Below are 23735 nucleotides of genomic sequence, written 5' to 3' on the forward strand. Positions count from 1 at the left end.
TTGAGCTGTTCTTTAAGTTCAGATATCTCTCGCTGGAGCAGGACCTCGCGCACAATTATCTGTGGCAAACAGATGTAGCTAATAACCATAAGGCGACAATATTTAACCGCAAAATAATTACAAAAAAGTTTAGTGCAAACCACTGGCAACAGAAATGCCATTAGCTTCCAAATCTCTCTGACTGAATGTTTCAATGGCTTATTGCAACTTTGTCTCAGCTTCCACAATGCGGGCTTCGGAAGCAAAATGAAGTTCTAAGGCTCTCGAGTGCTTATCTGTTAATTCTTCAACACTGCTCTTGTGCAAAGGCTTTGAACTGCATCGTAACAACATGTGTAAAAACAAGGAAGAGGATGCACCAAATCATTAGTGGGTAAAGTCTTTTGTTCCTTGAGCTGTTCTTCAAGGTTAGATATCGCCAGCTGGAGTTCCTTCTTAGTATTCTGATGCACTTCATTAAGCAGGTTGTTCTCATCGGTAAGCGAAATATCTGTGGCAAACGGATGTAGCTAATAACCATAAAGCAACAGTATTTAGCCGCAAAATAATTACAAAAAAGTTTGGTGCAAACCTGAGATTGTAGTTTCTGCCCTTGAGAAGAATGCTGCTGCATTAAATCTTTAATAGCCCTTTTTGCAGCCTGAAGTTGTTCAACAATTGTCTGTGGCAAACAGATGAAGCTAATAACCATAAGGCGACAATATTTAGCCGCAAAATAATTACAAAAAAGTTTGGTGCAAACCATTGGGCACAAAAAATTCATTAGCTTCCAAATCTCTCTGACTGAATGTTTTAATGGCTTCTTGTAACTTCGTCTCAACTTCCACAATGGGGGCTTCGAAAGCAGAATGAAGTTCTAAGGCTCTCGAGTGCTTATCTGTTAATTCTTCAACACTGCTCTTGTGCAAAGGCTCTGAACTGCATCCTAACAACATGTGTAAAAACAAGGACGAGGATGCACCAACTCATTAGTGGGTAAAGTCTTTTGGCAGCGTCCCAACTCCAAACCAAAACAAAAATAAAAAGATGCCGGACAATTCGAAGATAATACCTGGTGACTGGGAAGGCGACCGATCATCAAACTCACTAACAACCAGCTTTGCCCTTGGATAAACAACTTCAAACAAATCTGAGGCCAAAGGAAAAAGTTACAAACTTTACACATCAAGGGCGCAAGAAATGTCGCGGTAATACAAGGAACTCTGACGTGGAGCATCTACAGGGATGATCTATATAGTAAACGATCGTATTCTATGGACCAGACCGAACTGACAATACTGGTTTGATACCAAAAAGAACACGATTGATCAAGGGCACATGCTAATATGAATAACTAGCCAGATTTCTCTGGCTCACTTTCATATCATATTCGCAGAATTCATGAAATGCGGATTTGATAGGAGCATATTTAGGCGACTTACTTAGCTTGTTTTCGTGCATTTATATTGTTAATTCATAGTTGTTTTAGTAGTTTAAGCCATTTTCGTGTGTTTTTAGGTTCATATGGCTAAGGAAGCAAAAAGATGCATTTTGGAGCATTTTGGAGCAAAATTGGGCTTGGAATGGATAGCATATGCTTGGAGCAAAAGGAATGGACGAAATTGAAGACCTAAAGACCTTTTGTTTGAGCAATATCAAGGAATCCTACCTATTCTAGGTCACAAAACAATGTCCCTTCCAACATTGTTACCCTTGCCGTGTGTCCCTTGGTGTTTCCCTTCCTTGCCATGCAAGGAAGGGCCTTGTTTCCTGTTTTAAACCATTTAAACACATTCATTCATCTCCTTATCATAACCATACACTCATCTCCTTATCATAACCATACACTTATCACTTATCACAACAACAACCTTGCACATGCACTTCCCCCTTTAACAATCCCACACCTTGACATTATTCTTTCATCAACCCACCACAAATCCAACCTTGCCGTGCACTCCCACTTCATCATTCCAGCTTTCCAACCTAATTCACATGCATTCCATCATTTAATTCACCCACATGCACTCATAATCATTCACACCTTGCAACCACATGCATTTCCAACCTAATCACTCACCCACACAATCTGCCATCATTCACACAAACACCATCATTGCCGTGCATCCCATTCCATCTCCCATTTCAGATTGCATTCCATTCATTCCAGCCAAGCCACATGCACTCCCTTTAATTAAATTCAACCTAGCTGTCAAAGCACATGCACATTCACCCACATGCATTTCCACCCACATGCTCTCCCATTTCAGATTGCATTCCCATTCACACACCAAAACCGTGCACATGCATTCCCCTTGTGCAATTCCAGCTTTCCACAACCAACCTAGCTGTCATTGCACATGCATTCATCATCATTCCCCCTTGCATTTCAGCCACATGCACCCAAACTCCCCTTTGCCGTGCACTCCCATTGCATTTCCAGCCATTACACATGCATTTCCACCCACATGCACTTTAATCATTCAATCACACCATCACACATTCACTCCCCCTTACCTTGCCGTGCATAACCCATCCAGATTTCCAGCATTCCACATGCTATTTCAGCCACATGCTTTCCCCTTTTGCATTTCCAGCTTTCCACCAAGTTCCTAGCTGTCATATTCCCTCTTTTTCACCTATAAATAAACACCCATTGCAGCCACAAGGGGGGTGATTCATTCACCACAGAAATAAGTCCTTTGTGCCAGAAATTCATCCATTGCCGTGCATTCTTCCCTCTCCAAAACACTATCCACCACTCCCCATCCATTCATACACATTCACACCATCAAACTATCCTTAGACCTTGTGCTACAACAAAGAGGAAGAGAAGCGGGCCTAAACGTTCATACAATTCAAGTTTGAGTTGTTGGAATGTTTAGGTGTTTCTTTTCCTTTGAATTCAATGTTTAATTTCAATTCTCTTTGTTTTGTACGTATGAGGAACTAAACCCCCTTTGGCTAGGGGTGGATTCGAAATATATGTTTATGCTTGCATTTTGATTTGATTACTTCTAATTGCGTTTCATAAGTTGTGAATTCAATTTGTTTAACTGTTTGATTGATAACTTATTTATGTATGCTTATTGAGAGTGCACACTTAATTTTCATGCATGAATATGACGCTAGAATATAAGTGAGTTTCACCTAATAGTTACGAACTTATATTCACAAGTAGTGGAGGTTGCTTATAAACAATCGCGTTAAATGAATTCTTGGCAAGAGTATCATGCATTCATAGTTACAATTGCCTCTTCAACACTTATAATTTTCATAGAGCATAATGATCTCTCACTGTACCTCTTCTATGCATTCATGTTGAGGACCGTTGGAGAATGATTTGAATTGTCGCATGCATCATCCAATTCATTGACATAAGGAAGATTTGAAGGTTAATTAGTGCATCACGGTTAACTTGGGGTGTTGAGAATTAATGGTTTATTGAAACGCAATTGGAAATCGTTTTATTATGCAAGTGTAACATGTATGGAGATGAACCCCTTAGCTAGCTTTCCATCCATTCAATTCCATCAAATTCATCCTTCTTCTCTTGTTTCTGTTTTCATGTTTAATTTAACTTGTTGTTCAATTATGTTAAACATGTGGAACTAATTTCTTTTTAGTTAGAGGCGAATTTGAAGCCATGGACATATGTTGGTTATGATTTGATTTACTCCAGTTATGAATTCATGAACTTTAGATGTGGTTTACTTTTCTGTTTTGATTAAGAACTTGTTTATGTATGTGGGTTGAGGGTCGACACTTAATTTGCATGCCTAAACTTGATGCTAGGATATAAGGGAATTTCACCTAATCGTTATGAACTTATATTCATGAGTAGTACAAATCGCTAGTCACGATTGTATTTAGTAAACCCTAGGCTGGATTAACATGCGTATTCCATAGTTATGAATGCCTAGTCGATGTTTATGATTTCCGTTGAACTTAATGATCTTTGTTGAATGTCTCTATCATGCGTATTCCATGGTTAGGGACTTTGATTAGGAATAATTTGGTTGTAATGTGTATCCCATTCAATCCAATGAATCTAGGGAAATCTGAAAGTTAATTTAAGCGGACCTAATTAACTTGGAGCATTGTCATTCATCGTTTGTTGAAGTCATAACTGGGAATCAAATTATATGCATATGTTCATGTGTGGATAAGGAACCCTCTAACTAGTTTCTCATCATTCTATTTCATCAATTTCGTTTTTACAATCTGTTTTAATTAGAATCTGTGCATTTAGTTTAAATTCGTCAAAACCAATCCCCCATTTATTTTAAAGTGTTAGATTAGTTAGAAATACATTTAGTTTGTGTTTTTAAGAGTCTTGAGTCAAGTTACAACTTAATTTCGTCCAAATTTGTGTTTAAGGTCAAAAACTGCCTAGTTAGTGTTTTTAGGCAGTTTTGAGTCTTTTGAACTTGTTTTGAGTCTTTTGGTTTGTCTTAGTGTTTTAAAGTTTAGTTTTGCATTCTTTGAGTCTAGTATAGTGTTTTATTTTGTGTTTTTACGTTTTTGAGTCAAATCCAAGTGATTAACAATCCCTCCTAATCCCCGGTCCAGAACGATCCCTACTTATACTTATACTACAATTGTCAAAAAGAAGGTTTAATTTGTGCGCGTATAATTCCCGCATCAAAATTCCCCACCATATACAATATATTTAAAACTACTATTTAATCGCCGTTTTTTGGTTTCTGATGACTCCAAATTGAAATTTCTATTTCAAAATGAAGTTCTAAACACAATTCAATAAAGAAACGTACAATGCCAATGACATCAGATTCACCAAACATGCAAATCCAAACTTTTCGCAACCATATTATCCGCAAAACACCTCAAATAATTACAATTAGTGATTAAGCATAAGATCAAACCTAAAAAACATTTCAAAACCACATGCAAACCAAATTAACCAATGGAGCATCTTCCATGGAAGAAATGGGAGAGATTAAAAGCTCGAATTCGAGAGATTGCCAAACCGAACATCAATGCATCAAAACCACCGCCAGATTAGATTCTTGCTTAGCTATTAAGCTTGGGATGTTTAGTGATTAGTTATATATATATTCTTAACTATATTGCATGAATCGCAGAAATATAAATCTTGACAGAAAGGAATAACATGAAAAGCAATCTTGTGTGAGAAGATAGAGCTCAGAATCTTTTAGAGAGAGATCTTTATACAAGGTATTTCGAAGCCTACTTAATTCTAAAGCTATCACTACCATGGCAATTGCCTACGTGGCATGTATAACTAATATCCCCCCTCAATCATTACTGGGATAGTCCAGAGTAAGATCAGCGGCTTAATGATCTTGTTTTCGTTCAATACAACCATAGGTTCTGTTGATTTGTATTTCCAATGTTCTTTGGTCCAAGAAAACAGATGTTTTGCTAATCAACTATCTTATAGGGTTCATAAGCACAAAGAACAAGAGTACGCGGATCCTATATCTTCTGACCACGACAGCATTGCCGAAGAGTGGGTAGCAGAGATGGAGATGCACCAAGAAGACACTGAAAATCCTGATTGGATGTCACTTGATCCCCTCTCTGAGAACTCCAGGCTTTTAGAACTTTCGGTTGATGAAGTTGAAGAATTGGGTTCAGGTAACTAAGTTTGTATGGTTTGTAATTTATCGTCGAAGATATAATCTTTTCTACATCTTGAGTTAAACTAGACAGTTGGTCAATGTACAGGGTATGATGACAATGAAATTTTGAACGGATTGAAAGTGGTTAAAGAAGAATGTTAAACACAACGTTGTGAGCCGGCGGGACAGAATGCAAAGACAAACATCTTTATGAGTTCACCACACCACCGTCACTTTCTTCAAGTACCTACGGAAAGCAAGGCACTTAGCAAACTCGCATGTCTAGAGATACTGCTCGGGCCAATTATATTCTTTCCCTGGCATTACTGCAGAGGGACGGAAATTAGGAGGAAAAATATGTGACCGCGGCCAGCCTTCAGGGATGTGAATTGGTTGGGCAAGTTCCTGCAACAAACAATTACAAGTAGGTAGTTTACATGGTAGAAAAATGAGGCTTTGTAGCTGACAATCAAAAATAGTTGTCGAACGAGTTTTCAGTTTTCAAATTTCAAAAACAAAAAAAAGAATAAAAACTGAAAATTAAATACTTATCAAACGGCCATGAAGTAATTTCATTTAGGGATCCGACCATATGACTCGAAAACAACTGAGACCGTCCTTTTCTTTTCGTATCAACAAACACACAAATTCTTATATTTTCGAAAGCATCTGCAACCCAATATACAAACTAAATACAAACTTGAATAATACATAACCATCTGTGTTTTGCTTTGCAAACAGCCAAGGGGATAGCAAAAACACAAAAACTTGATCTAGTATCGTTTCTCAAGAATGAGGCCAATGATCGCAGACACCATAGCCACTCCCACGATGAACTTAACACTCGACATTGGGGAAGCCTCTGCCTCTCTTTTCGCTGCAGTCGCTTTAATGCTTTCAACCTACAATTCATCTGAGTCAGAAAGAATATTTAAAAGAAGAATGTGCCCCGTTCTTTGGCCGTCCAAGAGCTTATATGTGGATTTTTTATTTCAGGGAAATTGATTTCTACCTCTTTTTGCAGTCGAGCTTCAGTTTTCATCAATTTCTCTTCGAGATCCTTGAGGCAATTCTGCAACAAAAGTTTCTCAGCAACCTCAGCCTTGAGATTTTCAACTCAGATCTTAAAGCAACTTCTCCTGCTTTTTGTTCCTTGAGTTGTCCTTCAAGGTTGGATATCACTTGCTGCAGTTCCTTCTTAGTATTTTGATGCACTTCATTAAGCAACATGTTCTCATCTGTAAGCGAAGATATCTGTGGCAAACGAATGTAGCTAATAACCATAAAGCAACAGTATTTAGCCGCAAAATAATTACAAAAAAGTTTGGTGCAAACCTGAGATTCTAGTTTCTGCCCTTGAGAAGAATGCTGCTGCATTAAATCTTCAATAGTCCTTTTTGCGGCCTGAAGTTGTTCAACTGATTCATCCTTCTCAGCAACAGCAGTGGAATATTTTGCTTCAAGGTCACTTTGTTTGGACTCGTATGTAGACACATCTTCTTTAAGCTTTATATTTGCCTCAGCTAGTTTTCTGCTATCTTCTTCATAGGGAGCTGACTTAGTTTGCAGTTCCTTGAGAGAATTTTGCAACAAAGTTTTCTCAGCAACCTCAGCCTTGAGATTTTCAACCTCAAATTTTAAAGCAGCTTCTCCTGCCTTTTGTTCCTTGAGCTGTTCTTCAAGGTTAGATATCGCTTGTTGGAGTTCCTTCTTAGTATTTTGATGCACTTCATTAAGCAGGTTGTTCTCATCCGTAAGCGAAGATATCTGTGGCAAACGGATGTAGCTAATAACCATAAAGAAACAACATTTAGCCGCAAAATAATTACAAAAAAGTTTGGTGCAAACCTGAGATTGTAGTTTCTGCCCTTGAGAAGAATGTTGTTGCATTAAATCTTCAATAGTCCTTTTTGCAGCCTGAAGTTGTTCAACTGATTCATCCTTCTCAGCAACAGTAGTGGAATATTTTGCTTCAAGGTCACTTTGTTTGGACTCGTATGTAGACACATCTTCTTTAAGCTTTATATTTGCCTCAGCTAGTTTTCTGTTCTCTTCTTCAAAGTGAGCTGACTTGGTTTGCAGTTCCTTGAGAGAATTCTGCAACAAAGGCTTCTCAGCAGCCTCAGCCTTGAGATTTTCAACCTCAGATTTTAAAGCAGCTTCTCCTGCTTTTTGTTCCTTGAGCTGTTCTTCAAGGTTAGATATCGCTAGCTGGAGTTCCTTCTTAGTATTCTGATGCACTTCATTAAGCATGTTGTTCTCATCAGTAAGCGAAGATATCTGTGGCGAACGGATGTAGCTAATAACCATAAAGCAATAGTATTTAGCTGCAAAATAATTAGAAAAAAGTTTGGTGCAAACCTGAGATTGTAGTTTCTGCCCTTGAGAAGAATGTTGTTGCATTAAATCTTCAATAGTCCTTTTTGCAGCCTGAAGTTTTTCAACTGATTCATCATTCTCAGCAATAGCAGTGGAATATTTTTCTTCAAGGTCACTTTGTTTGGACTCGTATGTAGACACATCTTCTTTAAGCTTTATATTTGCCTCAACTAGTTTTCTGTGTTCTTCTTCACAGTGAGCTAACTTGTTTTGCAGTTCCTTGAGAGAATTCTGCAATAAAGGCTTCTCAGCAGCCTCAGCCTTGAGATTTTCAACATCAGATTTTAAAGCAGCTTCTCCTGCTTTTTGTTCCTTGAGCTGTTCTTCAAGGTTGGATATCACTAGCTGGAGTTCCTTCTTAGTATTTTGATGCACTTCATTAAGCTGGCGGTTCTCATCCATAAGCGAAGATATCTGTGGCAAACAGATGTAGCTAATGACCATAAAGCAACAATATTTAGCCGCAAAATAATTACAAAAATGTTTGGTGCAAACCTGAGATTGTAGTTTCTGCCCTTGAGAAGAATGCTGCTGCGTTAAATCTTCAATAGTCTTTTCTGCATCCTGAAGTTGTTCAACTGATTTGTGCTTCTCAGCAACGGCAGTGGAATATTTTGCTTCAAGGTCACGTTGTTTGGACTTGGATGTAGACACATCTTCTTTAAGCTTTATATTTGCCTCAGCTAGTTTTCTTCTCTCTTCTTCACAATGAGCTAACTTGTTTTGCAGTTCCTTGAGAGAATTCTGCAATAAAGGTTTCTCAGCAGCCTCAACCTTGAGATTTTTAACCTCAGATTTTAAAGTAGCTTCTCCTGCTTTTTGTTCCTTGAGCTGTTCTTCAAGGTTGGATATCACTAGCTGGAGTTCCTTCTTAGTATTTTGATGCACTTCATTAAGCAGGCGGTTCTCATCTATAAGCGAAGATATCTGTGGCAAATAGATGTAGCTAATGACCATAAAGCAACAATATTTAGCCGCAAAATAATTACAAAAATGTTTGGTGCAAACCTGAGATTGTAGTTTCTGCCCTTGAGAAGAATGCTGCTGCGTTAAATCTTCAATAGTCCTTTCTGCATCCTGAAGTTGTTCAACTGATTTGTGCTTCTCAGCAACGGCAGTGGAATATTTTGCTTCAAGGTCACGTTGTTTGGACTTGCATGTAGACACATCTTCTTTAAGCTTTTTATTTGCCTCAGCTAGTCTTCTGCTCTCTTCTTCACAGTGAGCTAACTTGGTTTGCAGTTCCTTGAGAGAATTCTGCAATAAAGATTTCTCAGCAGCCTCAGCCTTGAGATTTTTAACCTCAGATTTTAAAGCAGCTTCTCCTGCTTTTTGTTCCTTGAGCTTTTCTTCAAGGTTGGATATCACTTGTTGGAGTTCCTTCTTAGTATTTTGAAGCACTTCATTAAGCAGGCGGTTCTCATCCATAAGCGAAGATATCTGTGGCAAATAGATGTAGCTAATAACCATAAAGCAACACTATTTAGTCGCAAAATAATTACAAAAAATTTTGGTGCAAACCTGCGATTGTAGTTTCTGCCCTTGAGAAGAATGCTGCTGCGTTAAATCTTCAATAGTCCTTTCTGCATCCTGAAGTTGTTCAACTGATTTGTGCTTCTCAGCAACGGCAGTGGAATATTTTGCTTCAAGGTCAAGTTGTTTGGACTTGCATGTAGACACATCTTCTTTAAGCTTTATATTTGCCTCAGCTAGTTTTCTTCTCTCTTCTTCAATGGTTGCTGACTTGGTTTGCAGTTCTTTGAGAGAATTCTGCAATAAAGGTTTCTCAGCAGCCACAGCATTGAGATTTCTAACCTCAGATATTAAAGCAGCTTCTCGTGCTCTTTGTTGGTTGAGCTGTTCTTTAAGTTCGGATATCTGTCGCTGGAGGAGAAAAACTATCTGTGGCAAACAGATGTAGCTAATAACCATAAGGCGATAATATTTAGCCACAAAATAATTACAAAAAAGTTTGGTGCAAACCAGAAGTGCCATTAGCTTCCAAATCTCTGTGACTGAATGTTTCAATGGCTTCTTGCAACTTCGTCTCAGCTTCCACAATGCGGGCTTCGGAAGCAGAATGAAGTTCTAAGGCTCTCGAGTGCTTATCTGTTAATTCTTCAACACTGCTCTTGTGCAAAGGCTTTGAACTGCATCCTAACAGCATGTGTAAAAACAAGGAAGAGGATGCACCAACTCATTAGTGGGTAAAGTCTTTTGGCAGCGTCCCGACTCCAAACAAAAACAAAAATAAAAAGATGCAAGACAATTCGAAGACAATACCTGGTGACTGGCAAGACGACCGATCATCCAACTCACTGACAACTGGCTTTGCCCTTGGATCAACAACTTCAAACAAATCTGAGGCCAAGGGAAAAAGTTACAAACTTTACACATCAAGGGCACAAGAAATGTCGCGGTAATACAAGGAACTCTGACGTGGAGCTTCTACAGGGATGATCTATATAGTAAACGATCGTATCCTATGGACCAGATCGAACTGACAATACTGGTTTGATACCAAGAAGAACACGATTGATCAAGGGCACATGCTAATATGAATAACTAGCCAGATTTCTCTGGCTCACTTTCATATCATATTCGCAGAATTCATGAAATGTGGATTCCCCACTATATACAATATATTCAAAACTACCATTTAATCGCCTTTTTTCGGTTTCTGATGACTCCAAATTGAAATTTCTATTTCAAAAAGAAGTTGTAAACACAATTCAATAAAGAAACGCGCAATGCCAATGACATCAGAATCACCAAACGTGCAAATCCAAACTTAACCCGGTTTTCGCAACCATATTATCTGTAAAACACCTCAAATAATTACAATTAGTGATTAAGCATAAGATCAAACCTAAAAAACATTTCAAATCCAAATGCAAACCGAATTAACCAATGGAGCAGCTTCCACGGAAGAAATGGGAGAGATTAAAAGCTCGAATTCGAGAGATTGCCTAACCGAACAGCAATGCATCAAAACCACCGCCAGATTAGATTCTTACTTAGCTATTAAGCTTGGGATGTTTAGTGATTGGTTATATATATTCTTAACTATCTTGCATGAATTGCAGAAATATAAATCTTGAGAGAAAGGAATAACATGAAAAGCAATCTTGTGTGAGAAGATAGAGCTCAGAATCTTTTAGAGAGAGAGAGTGTTTATTACAATATAACCAACCGATTGCAAATGAGAGAGGGAAAAGATCTTTATGCAATGTATTTCGAAGACTACTTAATTCTAAAGCTATCACTGACATGGCAATTGCCTACGTGGCATGTATATCCAATATCCCCCCTCAATCATTAATGGGATAGTCGAGATTAAGATCAGCGGCTTAATGATCTTGTTTTCGTTCATTACAACCTCAGACTAAAACACAAGTGGAAACCATAGGTTCTGTTGATTTGTATTTCCAATGTTCTTTGGTCCAAGAAAACAGATGTTTTGCTAATCAACTGTCTTGTAGGGTTCATAAGCAGAAAGAACAGGAGTACGCGGATCCTATATCATTTGACCGCGACAGCATTGCCGAAGAGTGTGTAGCAGAGATGGAGATGCACCAAGAAGACACTGAAAATCCAATACAGCATTCTTTTGGAAGCAACAACAAACTGGGATCGGACTCATTTCTTTCTCACTAAAGTTGAACGCAGATATTACAGTTGTCTCCCTCCCTTCACTAGTACTACAAGTCCACATACCTGTAGTACTCGTTGGTCTACCTAAATGCAAAGGAAAAATGAACACCAACAACATAAACACAACAAACCTGGAAGACAGAAACAAAAAAGCAAAGCCAAAAAGAACCGAATTGGCAACATTAAACCAAAACCTACAGTAAGTGCACCAGAAAAGAAAGCAACCCACGAGTACTACAAGTCCAATTCAATCCAAAAGTCGCAATCTTTGATATACACGTGCAAACAAAGCATCCTCGATATCACCGGTTTCGTCAGCGTCGAATCATCTTTGACTCGGAAACGATAAAGGGCGACGAGGATTGCAGATATCAAGAATTTGAGTGACACTGCACAGACATGTGAAAGACGGATGAGAGAGAAAGAGATGGGTCTGCGAAATATGGGTTTCACTTAACCCGTTTCTACGCGAAATATGGGATATAAAAGGATCTGAAAGTAGGAGGACAAATATGTGATCGCGGCCAGCCTCCAGTGATGTGGATTGGTTCGGCAAGTTCCTGCAACAAACAATTACGAGTAGGTAGTTTACATGGTAGAAAAATGGGGCTTTGTAGTTGACAATTAGAAATAGTTGCCGAACGAGTTTTCAGTTTTCAATTTTTGAAAAAGAAGGATAAAAACTGAAAATGAAATGCTTATCAAACGGCCCTAAACTAATTTCATTTAGGGATCCGACCATATGACTCACAAACAACTGAGACCGTCCTCATTTCATATCAACAAACGCATAAATTCTTATATTTTCGAAAGCATCTGCAACCCAATACACAAACTAAATACAACCTCCAATAACACATAATCATCTGTGTTTTGCTTTGCAAACAATAAATATCCTGACCAACAACCTCTCAAAAACCAAGCTTGAAAGCACAAAAACAAAGCCTTCAATCTTTCTGTGGATAATGTCCACAAAGCGAAACAATTAACGAAGTAATCAACCAAAACCTGACGGACAAACCCGAAAACACAAAAACTTGATCTAGTATCGTTTTCCAAGAATGAGGCCGATGATCGCAGACACCACAGCCACTCCCACGATGAACTTAACGCTTGTCATTGGGGAAGCCGCAGTTGTATGTGTATGGATATCTGCAGATGATGAGGTTTGAGCAGGTGTTGCTTCTGACTTCTTCTTGCTCTTCCTTTTCGATGGAGTTGAAATGGTTGATCCAATGTCCCTGGATTTCACTTCCAGTCCAGCTACACTGCCTCCATCACCCTGCAACACGATCATTTAAACATAAGTAAATTTAGTCTCCCGCTCGAATTCTTGTAAGTTAAAAGCCTTGTGCAAGCTGAAACCCTTTTGGTATGGTTTAATGTTTTCATTTCCCCGAGTTGTTTTCGACAATTAAGTCCAAAAAATTGACATTTACTGAGAGCTTAAGATTACGTAACTAGCGTATGCTGTTTTCGGAATTTCTACTGTGGTGGTAACTATAAAGTGAGTTGGAAACAGAAATAAACATACCCTTTCTGTTACTTTGGTATCTGCCAGCTGCACTTTCTGCTCGAGCTCTTTGACTTGCTTATCTAGAAGAGCGATTTCTTTATTCTTAGCTTCAAGTTCTTCAAGAGAATGCTTCAACGATGCTTCTCGTTCCAGGTCCTTTTGAGAATCTGCTTCCTTCTGTTGAATAGGGAATTCAAACATGAACGTTTTAGCCGGCATTAAATTCCTTTTGTAGAGAATTGTCAGCGCACAGTTTAAGTAAAAGAAATCTTGAAATTGATCGGTTCCTAACCTTTTTGGAAACAGTGGCATGAGCAAGTTGTAACTCGCTCCGGAGTTTTGTGACTTGTTCATTCAATAAATCTCTGTCATGGACCTTATGCGCATGATCGTCCAATTTTGAAGTCAACTCTACCTCTCTTTCCGCTGCAGCCGCCTTAATGCTTTCAACCTACAATTCGTCTGAGTCAGAAAGAATGTTCAAAAGATGAATGTGCCCCATTCTTTGGCCGCCCAAGAGCTTATCTGTGTTTTTTTTTTTCATGGAAATTGATATTCTACCTCTTTTTGCAGTTGAGCTTCAGTTTTCAACAATTTCTCTTCGAGTTCCTTGAGAGAATTCTGCAACGAAGGTTTCTCAGCAACCTCAGCCTTGAGATTTTCAACCTCAGATTTTAAAGCAGCTTCTCCTGCTTTTTCTTCCTTGAGCTGTTCTTCAAGGTTGGATATCAATTGCTGGAGTTCCCTCTTAGTATTTTGATGCACTTCATTAAGCAGGCTGTTTTCATCCATAACCGAAGATATCTGTGGCAAACGAATGTAGCTGATAAGCATAAAGCAACAATATTTAGCCGCAAAATAATTATAAAAAAGTTTGGTGCAAACCTGAGATTGTAGTTTCTGCCCTTCAGAAGAATGCTGCTGCGTTAAATCTTCAATGGTCCTTTTTGCAGCCTGAAGTTGTTCAACTGTTTCGTCCTTCTCAACAATGGCAGTGGAGCATTTTGCTTCAAGGTCACTTAGTTTGGACTCGTATGTAGACACATCCTCTGTAAGCTTTATATTTGCCTCAGCTAGTTTCCTGCTCTCTTCTTCAAAGTGAGCTGACTTGGTTTGCAGCTCCTCAACAAAACTCTCCAGATTCTTCAGCTTTGATAGACTTTCTTCTAGCTCTGCATTTCTGGTTTCAGAAACCGCAGATGTTTCTCGAACTTGCTCTTCATACAATTTTATTTGGCCTTCTAGGGCATTTAGCTTCTCCAGCAAGTCGTTAGCTTCCAAATCCCTCTGACTCAATCTTTCAATGGCTTCTTGCAACTTCGTCTCTGCTTCCACAATGCGGGCTTCGGAAGCAGAATGAAGGTCTAAGGCTCTTGAGTGCTTATCTGTTAATTCTTCAACACTGCTCTTGTGCAAAACAAGTTCTCTTGTAGTGGCTTCAGTTTCAGATAGAGCAGCATTCAACGATTCCTGCAATTCATCAATCTTGCATTTCAGCTGAACATTCGTCTCAACTAGCATTTCGTTTTCTGAGAAAGGCTGAGAAGCTTTGTTTTCTGCTTCCAAGATCTGTTTTCTGAGTTCTTCATTGGTACTTTCGGAAGATGCCAATTTAGCCAAGCTGTTGTCCAGCTCTTCTTTCAACGATGCAGATTTCCCCGCTGCTTCAGCAATATGCTCGTCATAAATCTTCACCTGATCGTCAAGAATCTTTAGTTTCTCAAGCAGAGAATTTGCCTCGGCATCCCTGTTAGTGAAGCGCTCTATTGTTTCTTGAAGTTTGATCTCTGAATCCCTCACTAGGGTTTCATGTAGCGCTTCAAGCTCTGATTTCTTTGACATTGTTTCCTCTATTACTTTGCCTTGTTGCTCCAGTTGCTCCTCCGCACATTTGAGTTTCTGTATGACCTCGCCTTCTCTGATTCCAGCAGTATTCAGATCATTTTCAATGCTTTCCAATTTCTCTTGAGTCATCTTCAATTCTTCTCTTAAGACCTCCACCAATTTTTCTGATTCGGAAAACTTCTCAGTAAAACTACTCGATGCATCCTCCAACCTTTTCTTCTCTTCTGTGGCAACATTCAAGGCTTCAAACAACTCCCTTCCCTTTTTGTTGGCCACTTCCAGGTCAACTTCAAGGCTAGATGTTCTCGCTTGGAATGCCTCGAGTTCAGAAGCAAGTTCAGATACCTTGTTAGAGTAATTCCCAGAATCTGCTTCTGCCTCCTGACATTTCTTTTCCAAACCAGTTATTTGTTCCTCGAGTTCTTGAATTCTGGACTTCTCTGTTTCAAGCATCAACTCCAGCTCGCTCACCTTTTTACCAGTATCCTCCACTTTGGTATGAGAAATTTGGACCAAATCTTCAAGTTCGAGGCTTCGCTGATGGTGTTCAGTGGCCCGGACCTCATGTTCGGCACATTTCTCGGAGGCAGTCTTCAGTTCCTCCTGAAGATCTGAATATTGCAAAGTTGACTGGTTTAATGCAGATTCCAGCTGGCCTATCTTCTCTTGGTATTCTTGCACCTGACCAGTCAGCTGTTTCTTTTCTTCCTCGACCTCGCTCAATGCAGTATTGAGTGCAGATAATTTTTGAGAGAGTTCTTCCAGACCACTCTCAGCAATTCCTCGGTTCAGCTCTACCGCACTTACCTGTTGCTCGAGCTCTCTCAGTTGCGATTTTGCCTCCTCCGCTGCTGCATTTGAAGCTTGAATAATTGCTTCAAGTTCAAGATTCTTTTCAGTAGCAGTTCCTGATTCATTATGGAGCTCATCCAGTGACTTCAACTTCTGTTCAAGCTCAGCATTGTTCGACAAAGATTGAGACAAAAGAGCATCTTTTTGATGAAAATTCTCTTCTGAAAGCTTCAATTTTTCCTCGAGATCACTGCACAGCTCCTTCATCAGCTGCACATTACCGGTGAGATCTGCCACAGCTGCTTCCAGAGCTTCTTTTTCTTTGGTTACTATTGCCAAATTCTCCTGTGCAACTACGGACTGTTCTTCATGAGTTTTTCGTGCGGCTTCAACTAATTCCTTGGCGCTCAATTCCCCCTGTAGCTTCAACTTCATTTCTTCCAATTCAGAAACCTTTGCTTGAAGATCTTCTTTAGTTGATGCAAACAGATTTTCAAGAGCGGAAATATCTTCCTTCACTTGAGATTCCGAGGCCTTTTTCAGGCTCAATTCCTCAGTCAGTTCATTTATCAGAGCATCGTTAGCCGAGAGTTTCTCCTCCAGGTCTGCGCCTTGAGACTTTGATAGAGCCAGCTCTTCTTGGACAGCAGAAAGCTCGGCAGCGGTAGAACTGAGTGCTTCTTTGACTTTTTCATCTTCGGCAATCTTTTCATACAGGCCCTTGAGTTCTCCTTGTATGGAACCCATCTGATCTTCCATCTCCTTCGCACTCAACCTTGTTGCTTTGAGCAGTTTCTCGAACTCCAAGGCCCTCTTTGTCTCAGTTTCGGCATGTGAACCACTTTGCTTGTGCAGCTCCTCAAACTTTTGCACCTCGCAGGCAGAACTCTGCAACTCTTTCTCCAAGTCCTGCATCCTCTTTCTCGAGCTTTCAAGCTCAAGGTTGAGACCGTCAAACGATTCCTTCACCGCGATCAGATCCTTGTGCTTTTCTTCTTGAGCTTGCAATGCCTCTTGCAAAACATTGAGCTGCGAACTGTATTTCTCCTCGGCTTCGGTGATTTGCTCTTGCAATTTCTTATGACTGAGTTCAAGCTCTTCATACTTCTTTCCACTTTCTCCCAGCTTCTCCTTCATAAGCAAGACCTCATGCTTCAGCTCAGAACTCTCTGATTCCGAATGCTTCAACGCACCAGCCAATCTTTCGATTTCAACCTCAAGGTCACTGACCTTCTCCCGCCCTTCTAGCAATTCTCTGCTCAAATTGCTCGAGCTTCTCTCAATAACAGATACCTTGTCGTCCTCCGCCAATGCTGTTTCAGCAGCATGAGAACCATCCTTCACATCTATCGATTCTCTCTCAACTTTTATGAACTCTCCATCAAATGTTGCTTCCTCCTCTTCTTTCCTTCCTTCTTTTTCTACCGGCAGCAATTTCCCATTCGATACCTACATCGAAAACAACATTCAGCATCCATTCAAATCATGCAAAATCAAATGATCCCACGAAAGGACTTAAACGTTCAGTTGCAAACTAATCCATGAATGACTACTGTAACTTAATTCCGATCACTTCGAACAAAACTAGCAAAGAGAAAGGCTTGAATCACAGAACGCAGATCGCGGTTACCTTGATCGCTTCGGCATCTGCAGTCTCGGAATTCTCAGCAACCTTCACCGTGGTTTCGGAGATCACTTGTGCTTCTTCCATATTTTACCCAGCTTTCACCTACACCACTCGCTTCTCTGCGATTTCAGAACAAGAACAACTTCATCAGATACTTTTAATGATATCAACTTATAAAAATAATACAGATTTTTCAAAAAAAAAAAAAAAAAGATTCTTAATTACTACACTTCATTTTTTCTGGAAAAATTCTTTTACGTGAAGGCTTTGCAATCTTGCATGAAAAATAAACGCAGAGAAAGACATTTCGTAACAGCAAGGAAAGCATAGAGGGGCAATTATGTAATTTGGGTCACAGGGCCCCTGTGAATTGTGTGCCGGAAATGGACAAAAAAAAATCTGACGTGGAACCCAAAACAGGGACCCACCCCCAACTCATACTAGTGGCCCATCAGCATCATGGCACAGAATTTTATTCTTTCGTGATGCTCTTTATTTATTATTTCATAAGTAAAAAGTACAAAAAGAAATTTTATAATTAAATTAATTAATATAATAGAAAAAATTATTTCAATTTAATAATTTTTTCTTTTATAAATTACTACAATTTAGTAATATTATTCTTCACTTATAAGTGAGAGGTTTTAGGTTTGATTTTTACCAAAGGCAAAGTTCAACCACATTATTGGTAAGCCATTGTGAGGCTAAGTCCATAATTTTATTTTAATGTAGATAATATCGTTTGTTAAAAAAAAAATTTTTAATTTAGACGCTCTTTCTTTCACTCTCTCATTGAAATTGAAGACTTGGATTATAATTAATTAGTAATTAGTATCAAATAATAAAAACTTTAGTAACTCTAAGTTTTGCCAAAAACTTAGAAGATTAAAATTTTGGTTCCATTAAAAATGAATAATTGAGTTTAGGCAATGATGCAAGGTCTATCATCAATACATGGACCACTAACAAAGCATGGGTTCCTGGCTTTTGGCCACATTCAAGGACATAATGACCTCGATAACGATAATGTTCAAGTTGATCATAACTCGTGCTAATAACACTACATAACTGTGTAATCGTCATAGTCCAAAGAGGAGAAACCAATAGGAAAACACTCAATTATCTTCAAGGTGAGATCAAAATCACATGCTGCCTGCCAATTTTTCTGTCACTTAAACTAGTGATGATCTAACATGTGATGATCTCATGTGGAACGATTTAGTATGTGGGACCCAAAATTCTTCATCCAAAGAATATAATTTTTTACACATCCAGATACACTAAATGTACTATACAATTAGTTAGATATTTGAAGCAAAAAATTCAATTGATGTACCAAACTGTGTTGCCACAAAAGATTACTCCATTTTCATGGGTTAAAAATGGAAAAATAAATTAGAAAAAAAATGGAAAAAAAATTAAACGGTGTACATCTTTGAATCCCTAGAGACATCTGGACCGTCTGTTGCTAATACAAAAAGAGTGAAGCAAGCAGTGGGAGGTGGCCACGAGAGAGGATCCTCGCCGGATCCTCTTTGTGAGGATTCTAAAGATCCTTCAATCACATCCGTTCATCGTACATCGTGTAGCCAGTTTTTGTCATATACTATTTATATTTAACTTTAAATAAAAATTTTATAATGATTTCTGACTGTACGATATACAATGAACGAATGTGATTTGAAGATCCTTACTCGGAAGCCACTAGCAAAGTTGGCAGTCCATCCTTTATATTTTTGGATGTATCTTTTTATTTGAATCGACAGATCACAAACCCCATCTTTTCTAAATTTCCCTTCCAAAGTTGTGACCAAAAAGAAAAATTAGAAAATAAAAAAGATTCTTTCAAAGTTAAAGAGGGGAAAGGAAGAAGGCGGGGGCGGCATGGACAGGTAGCTTGGCCATCATTTTCTTTCTTAAGTTTGTTTTTCCTACTTTATAATTTTAATCACCATCTTTGGCTCCGTAATTACATAAAAAAAGGCATATCAATTATCTTCGACAATTGGAGAAAAATTAGGCGGCCACTAATTGAGGTGGATAATCAAGATCAGCTTTCACATGATATAAACACACTTTAGACGTGCTAGTTAGAATGTTTTTAGGTTCCAAAAGCACAAATATTTCTTGCAATAAGCACTAGTTATGTGTTTTTTTTTGTAAGAAACACTTTATTACTTTTTCAAGATTTACTTATATTTTTACTAAAAATTGATTCTAAAAACATTTTCACAAAATGTGCTTTCAGTTGTTTTAACAGCACTTTTAAACAAGCTCTATAACATGAATACGGGCGAGAAAGAATGGGTACTAGATCAATTTGGTATTCCTAATCAATCTAATTCTCGATTTTTCATGTACTTTTAAGGGCTAAAGAATAGAACTCGCAAATCAAAGCATACTAAATACACAAGCGTCAACAATCGCATTAGACTATTTCCAATAAGATGTCGAATGTGATGTGAAATGCGATTTGACTCATTTTATGTAAGTAAACTTGTCAAACATACATAGCATCATTTTGAATGAGGATATTCTTCAGATTCTTTAATCATGTTCGTTCATCGTTTATCGTGTGATCAGAAATAATTATAAATTTTTTTATTTAAAATTAAATATAAACAGTACTTGACAAAAACTGATCGCACGATATACGATGAACAAATATGATTGGAGCATTTCCGGAATCCTTACAGAATCCGGAGAGGATTCTCATTCCATTATTTTCTCCTTCTTACACTTCCGACTATTTTTGTTGCTCAAATCCAATTATTCAATGTCGTTAATAAAAAATTGACGCTAAAATAAAAATAAAGAAAATTCAATTAAGAGCTGGAATCCACTGCAACAGGACGTGCAAGTAAACCAACCTCAAATGTGTTAAATTTACCAATAAATTCATACTTCCTTAACCCTTTAATAGCGATTTAGGCAGCTTTAACGACTAAAATATCTACCAAACACCCCTAATTAAATAAAATTTAATTGATCTTATCATCAAAGTGAAGATATGAAGAAAATGGACCAGACAAATGATCATCAAGGATCAGCAATCAACAAATGGAACGTGAAGACGGTTTCTTGATTCTTTCAAAGTATTTTTTCGATTCGTCGATATTTTAAACTACTCTGATTTATTAGATACGGGATTCAAAGTCCGTCTTGACCAACTGACATGACCCGTCTGCAACTTCTTTCAAAGACTTCAAAGACACGAACTTTGACATCAGAAACAAATGAAAATTGAAATGCGCAATCCAATTCACATAAGAACCAAATTCTAAAACTTCACCCAAATCTAAACCAAACCCAGATTCCATCATCGCACAAGGATCAAATTGGATGCTTAACCAGTTAATCGAAACACCATAAGCAAAAGAAAGAAGAAAACAGGTATGCATAAAATAAATGCATAACAAAAAAGGAATAAGTAGAGAGAGTGAGGTTGATGACTTGCCTGATAAAGTTTTGATTGGATTCTCCTTAGATTTCTGGGAAGCTTTTTTTGTTGTTTCTTCCCGAGAGACGAATAACAAATGGAGTGATTAGGATTTTGGTGAAGGTGATGAGGATGATGAAGGTGAAAATACAAAATGAAAAGGCAGAACTTTTTTTTTTGTCAAACAAAATGAAAAGCCAGATGAGTTGAGGGGAGAGAGATTCCAACTACATAAATATGAGTGAGGGGGCAGAGGGGTCCACCTACAGTGCCAGGCAATCAACGGCAGCAGAAGAATTTTCAGTGTGTCCGGAACACAGAATACATGTTATTATACAATTAAAAGAATTTTTTTTAAAATGTTTCTCCAATTGTGTAATAGTATGTAGTGTTTCCGCCCGTGTTCTGAGCACATTGAAAAAATCTGCTTTGCTATGTTCCTTTTTATTTTTTGTTATTTTTTGAAATGTACGGATTCCAAAACAGTAAGTCTATTTTCATCTGTTCAAATCTGATTCGAAATTCCATTATTTTGTTATGTGAATGTGTGATTGTATAAATATTGGTTGATTATATTTAGAATATTAGAAGATTTATTTCCAAATTAGGTTCCTATTCTTAGTTTTTTTCACTCCAATTAAATTTTTTTTATTTTAATTTTGATCAAAGTCATTCGGTTTTAATAAACGTCATTAATTATTCAAAAATAAAATATTTACATGTCACGGTAATAAAGTTTTATTTTTAAATATATTTAGTTAGTATTAGAAATGTTACATTTGATATATTATATATATGGTTAAATTTTTTATCATATATTTATATTTCTAGTTTGTACCTATTTTTTATTTGCAACTATTTTTTAAATTGTACCAATTTTCTTTTGAATTTTGATTTGTACCCATATATTAATTTTTTTTCCCTTATTTAAAATTTTATTTGTACTCATAATTTTTTTAACCTTTTATTTGTACCCATAATTTATTTATGATGTACCCTTTTTTTTACAAATGTACCACTTTGTTTTATGTTTACTAGCATATGGGCACACATAAAGTGTGTGAGAATTTTTTTTTATTTTTGTTTGTGAAATAGAAGGAGATGAAGAGAGTGATAGAGAATGTGGGAGTGGAAAGTTCTTTTCTTTTTTATTTATTTATTTATTTTTAAATTAGAGATATGTTAGGATTACATGTAAGTGAGGCTTTGGAAAAAAAAAGAACAAAATTTGGTTGTTTGAAATTACATTTCTGCCCCATATTTCTTATTCATGTTTGTTTTAATTAGAGAGTTAAACTGATAATTTTATAGGATTTTGGTTGACAATGAGTGTTTTATTAATTAATAGAGATGTATCCCTATTTTTTGTTGTAAGTACCATTTTTTATGTAAAATGTACCCATTTGTTATGTAAGATGTACCCATTTTTAATGTAAAATCTATTTATTTTTAATCTAAAATGTACCATTGTTTTTTTTTTTAATATAAAATGTACCCATTTTTTTCTATATAAAATGTACCAATTTTTTATATATAAAATGTAGCCAAATTTTTATCATATAAATGTACTCATTTTATAAAAATAAAAATAATAAAATAAAATCCCTTTTTATATAATCTAGAATGCATGTGACATCCCGTCCCGGGATTATTAAAACGTACTTGTGAAATGACCTTTTTACCCCTAGTTCGTTTTCATGGTGTTTTTGGTTGCTTGGTGTGGTGTTGGCAGGTGCTGGGCCACACACACACTCTCACTGTCTCTATCCCTTTCTCTGTCTTTCCCTGTCTCTCTCTCCCGAGTTCCCTTTCCCTTCCCATTCACCATAAACGTACGGACAAACACACAACTACACCAAACCATTGCAGATCGAGGAAACTAAGGTCACTATCGAACTCGTGAGGTTGAGAGGAGCACGATCATACCATTTTCAGGTAAGAACTCTAACGTTTTCACGTCGATTTCACGAGCTCCGATTTGAGTACTATTCATGCAAACTTAATCTAGCATGTTTTTGGAATTTTGAAGCTCGTAGATGTCTTAGTGAGGTCCCAAGGAGCCTCGGAGTGCTTCGTTGGACGAATTTGGACGTCGAAATAGCTTGGTTCGAAGTTGGCCGGTTTTTGAGTTTGGAGACAGGTATGATCGCGTGGGTTTTAGCCTTTAAAAGTAGTATATCGTGATTCTACTAGTCCTAAGCTTCTTTTTGGTTCAAGAATCGTAGAAAATGGTTGAGAAACGAACGAGAAAACACGATTTGAAGTTTTTCCAGTTTTCCGGCGCCGGCGACGTCGCCGGAGGCTCGCCGGAGAAGGTGACGGAATATTCTGTCAAATCTGACGGAATATTCCTGACGCCGTTGACGGAATCCGTTAGAACAAATGGAATATTCCTCACGACGTCAGTTGACGCCGTCCGTGTGCACCGCACGTGCCTGCGCGTAGCCGACGCGTGTGGCCTTTGCCTTAGCCGGCGCGTGGGGGCCCGTGCGGCGGAGGAAATTTTTTCTAAAAATATGGTTGTGATCTTGAGGTTGTGTAGAGCACGTTGGTATATTCATTTGTCCATTTTGAGCAATGTTTGAGAAGTTATTACGAGAAGTTGGTTATGTGCTTTTAAATTAACGTTTTTGTAGTTGTTTCGCGTATAGGTAATACGTACCCCGAGGACGAGCGTGGTCACTCGAGGCAGGGGGCTACGACCTTTCCACTTACCAGTGAGTGGGTTTTTGGTTTTCCGTATATACCTATATACATTTATATTCCCAGAAATTGATTAAAAAGGGTTAATTGTTTTATGCCATGCACCATATTCTTATCATTTACGCATCATCACATGCATTAGTAGTGGCATACATTTATATATGCGTATTTGGTGCTGTGGACGCACAGGTAAGT

The 23735-nt window shown here is 37.9% G+C and overlaps 1 protein-coding gene across 2 annotated transcripts in view; it reads right to left on the reverse strand.

Moving 5' to 3' along the window:
* The window catches only part of LOC137739562 (uncharacterized), a 29855-nt gene extending 12244 nt beyond the window's left edge, over nucleotides 1–17611 (reverse strand). The window contains exons 1-6 of one of the 2 annotated variants that reach the window (XM_068479174.1): nucleotides 17402–17528; nucleotides 14020–17220; nucleotides 13696–13938; nucleotides 13427–13585; nucleotides 13153–13311; nucleotides 12448–12900 (exon numbers count right to left, since the gene is read on the reverse strand). In XM_068479174.1, the coding sequence (XP_068335275.1) occupies nucleotides 12661–12900; nucleotides 13153–13311; nucleotides 13427–13585; nucleotides 13696–13938; nucleotides 14020–17220; nucleotides 17402–17482 (4083 nt within the window). In that variant the 5' untranslated portion in view covers nucleotides 17483–17528 and the 3' untranslated portion in view covers nucleotides 12448–12660. Of the gene's footprint in view, nucleotides 1–12447; nucleotides 12901–13152; nucleotides 13312–13426; nucleotides 13586–13695; nucleotides 13939–14019; nucleotides 17221–17401 lie in introns of those variants that run through there. The other variant, XM_068479175.1, reaches the window with a different exon arrangement.
* Between the last annotated feature and the right edge of the window lie 6124 nt (nucleotides 17612–23735).

The sequence above is a fragment of the Pyrus communis genome, chromosome 7, assembly GCF_963583255.1.
Source record: "Pyrus communis chromosome 7, drPyrComm1.1, whole genome shotgun sequence".
Lineage (NCBI taxonomy): Eukaryota > Viridiplantae > Streptophyta > Magnoliopsida > Rosales > Rosaceae > Pyrus > Pyrus communis.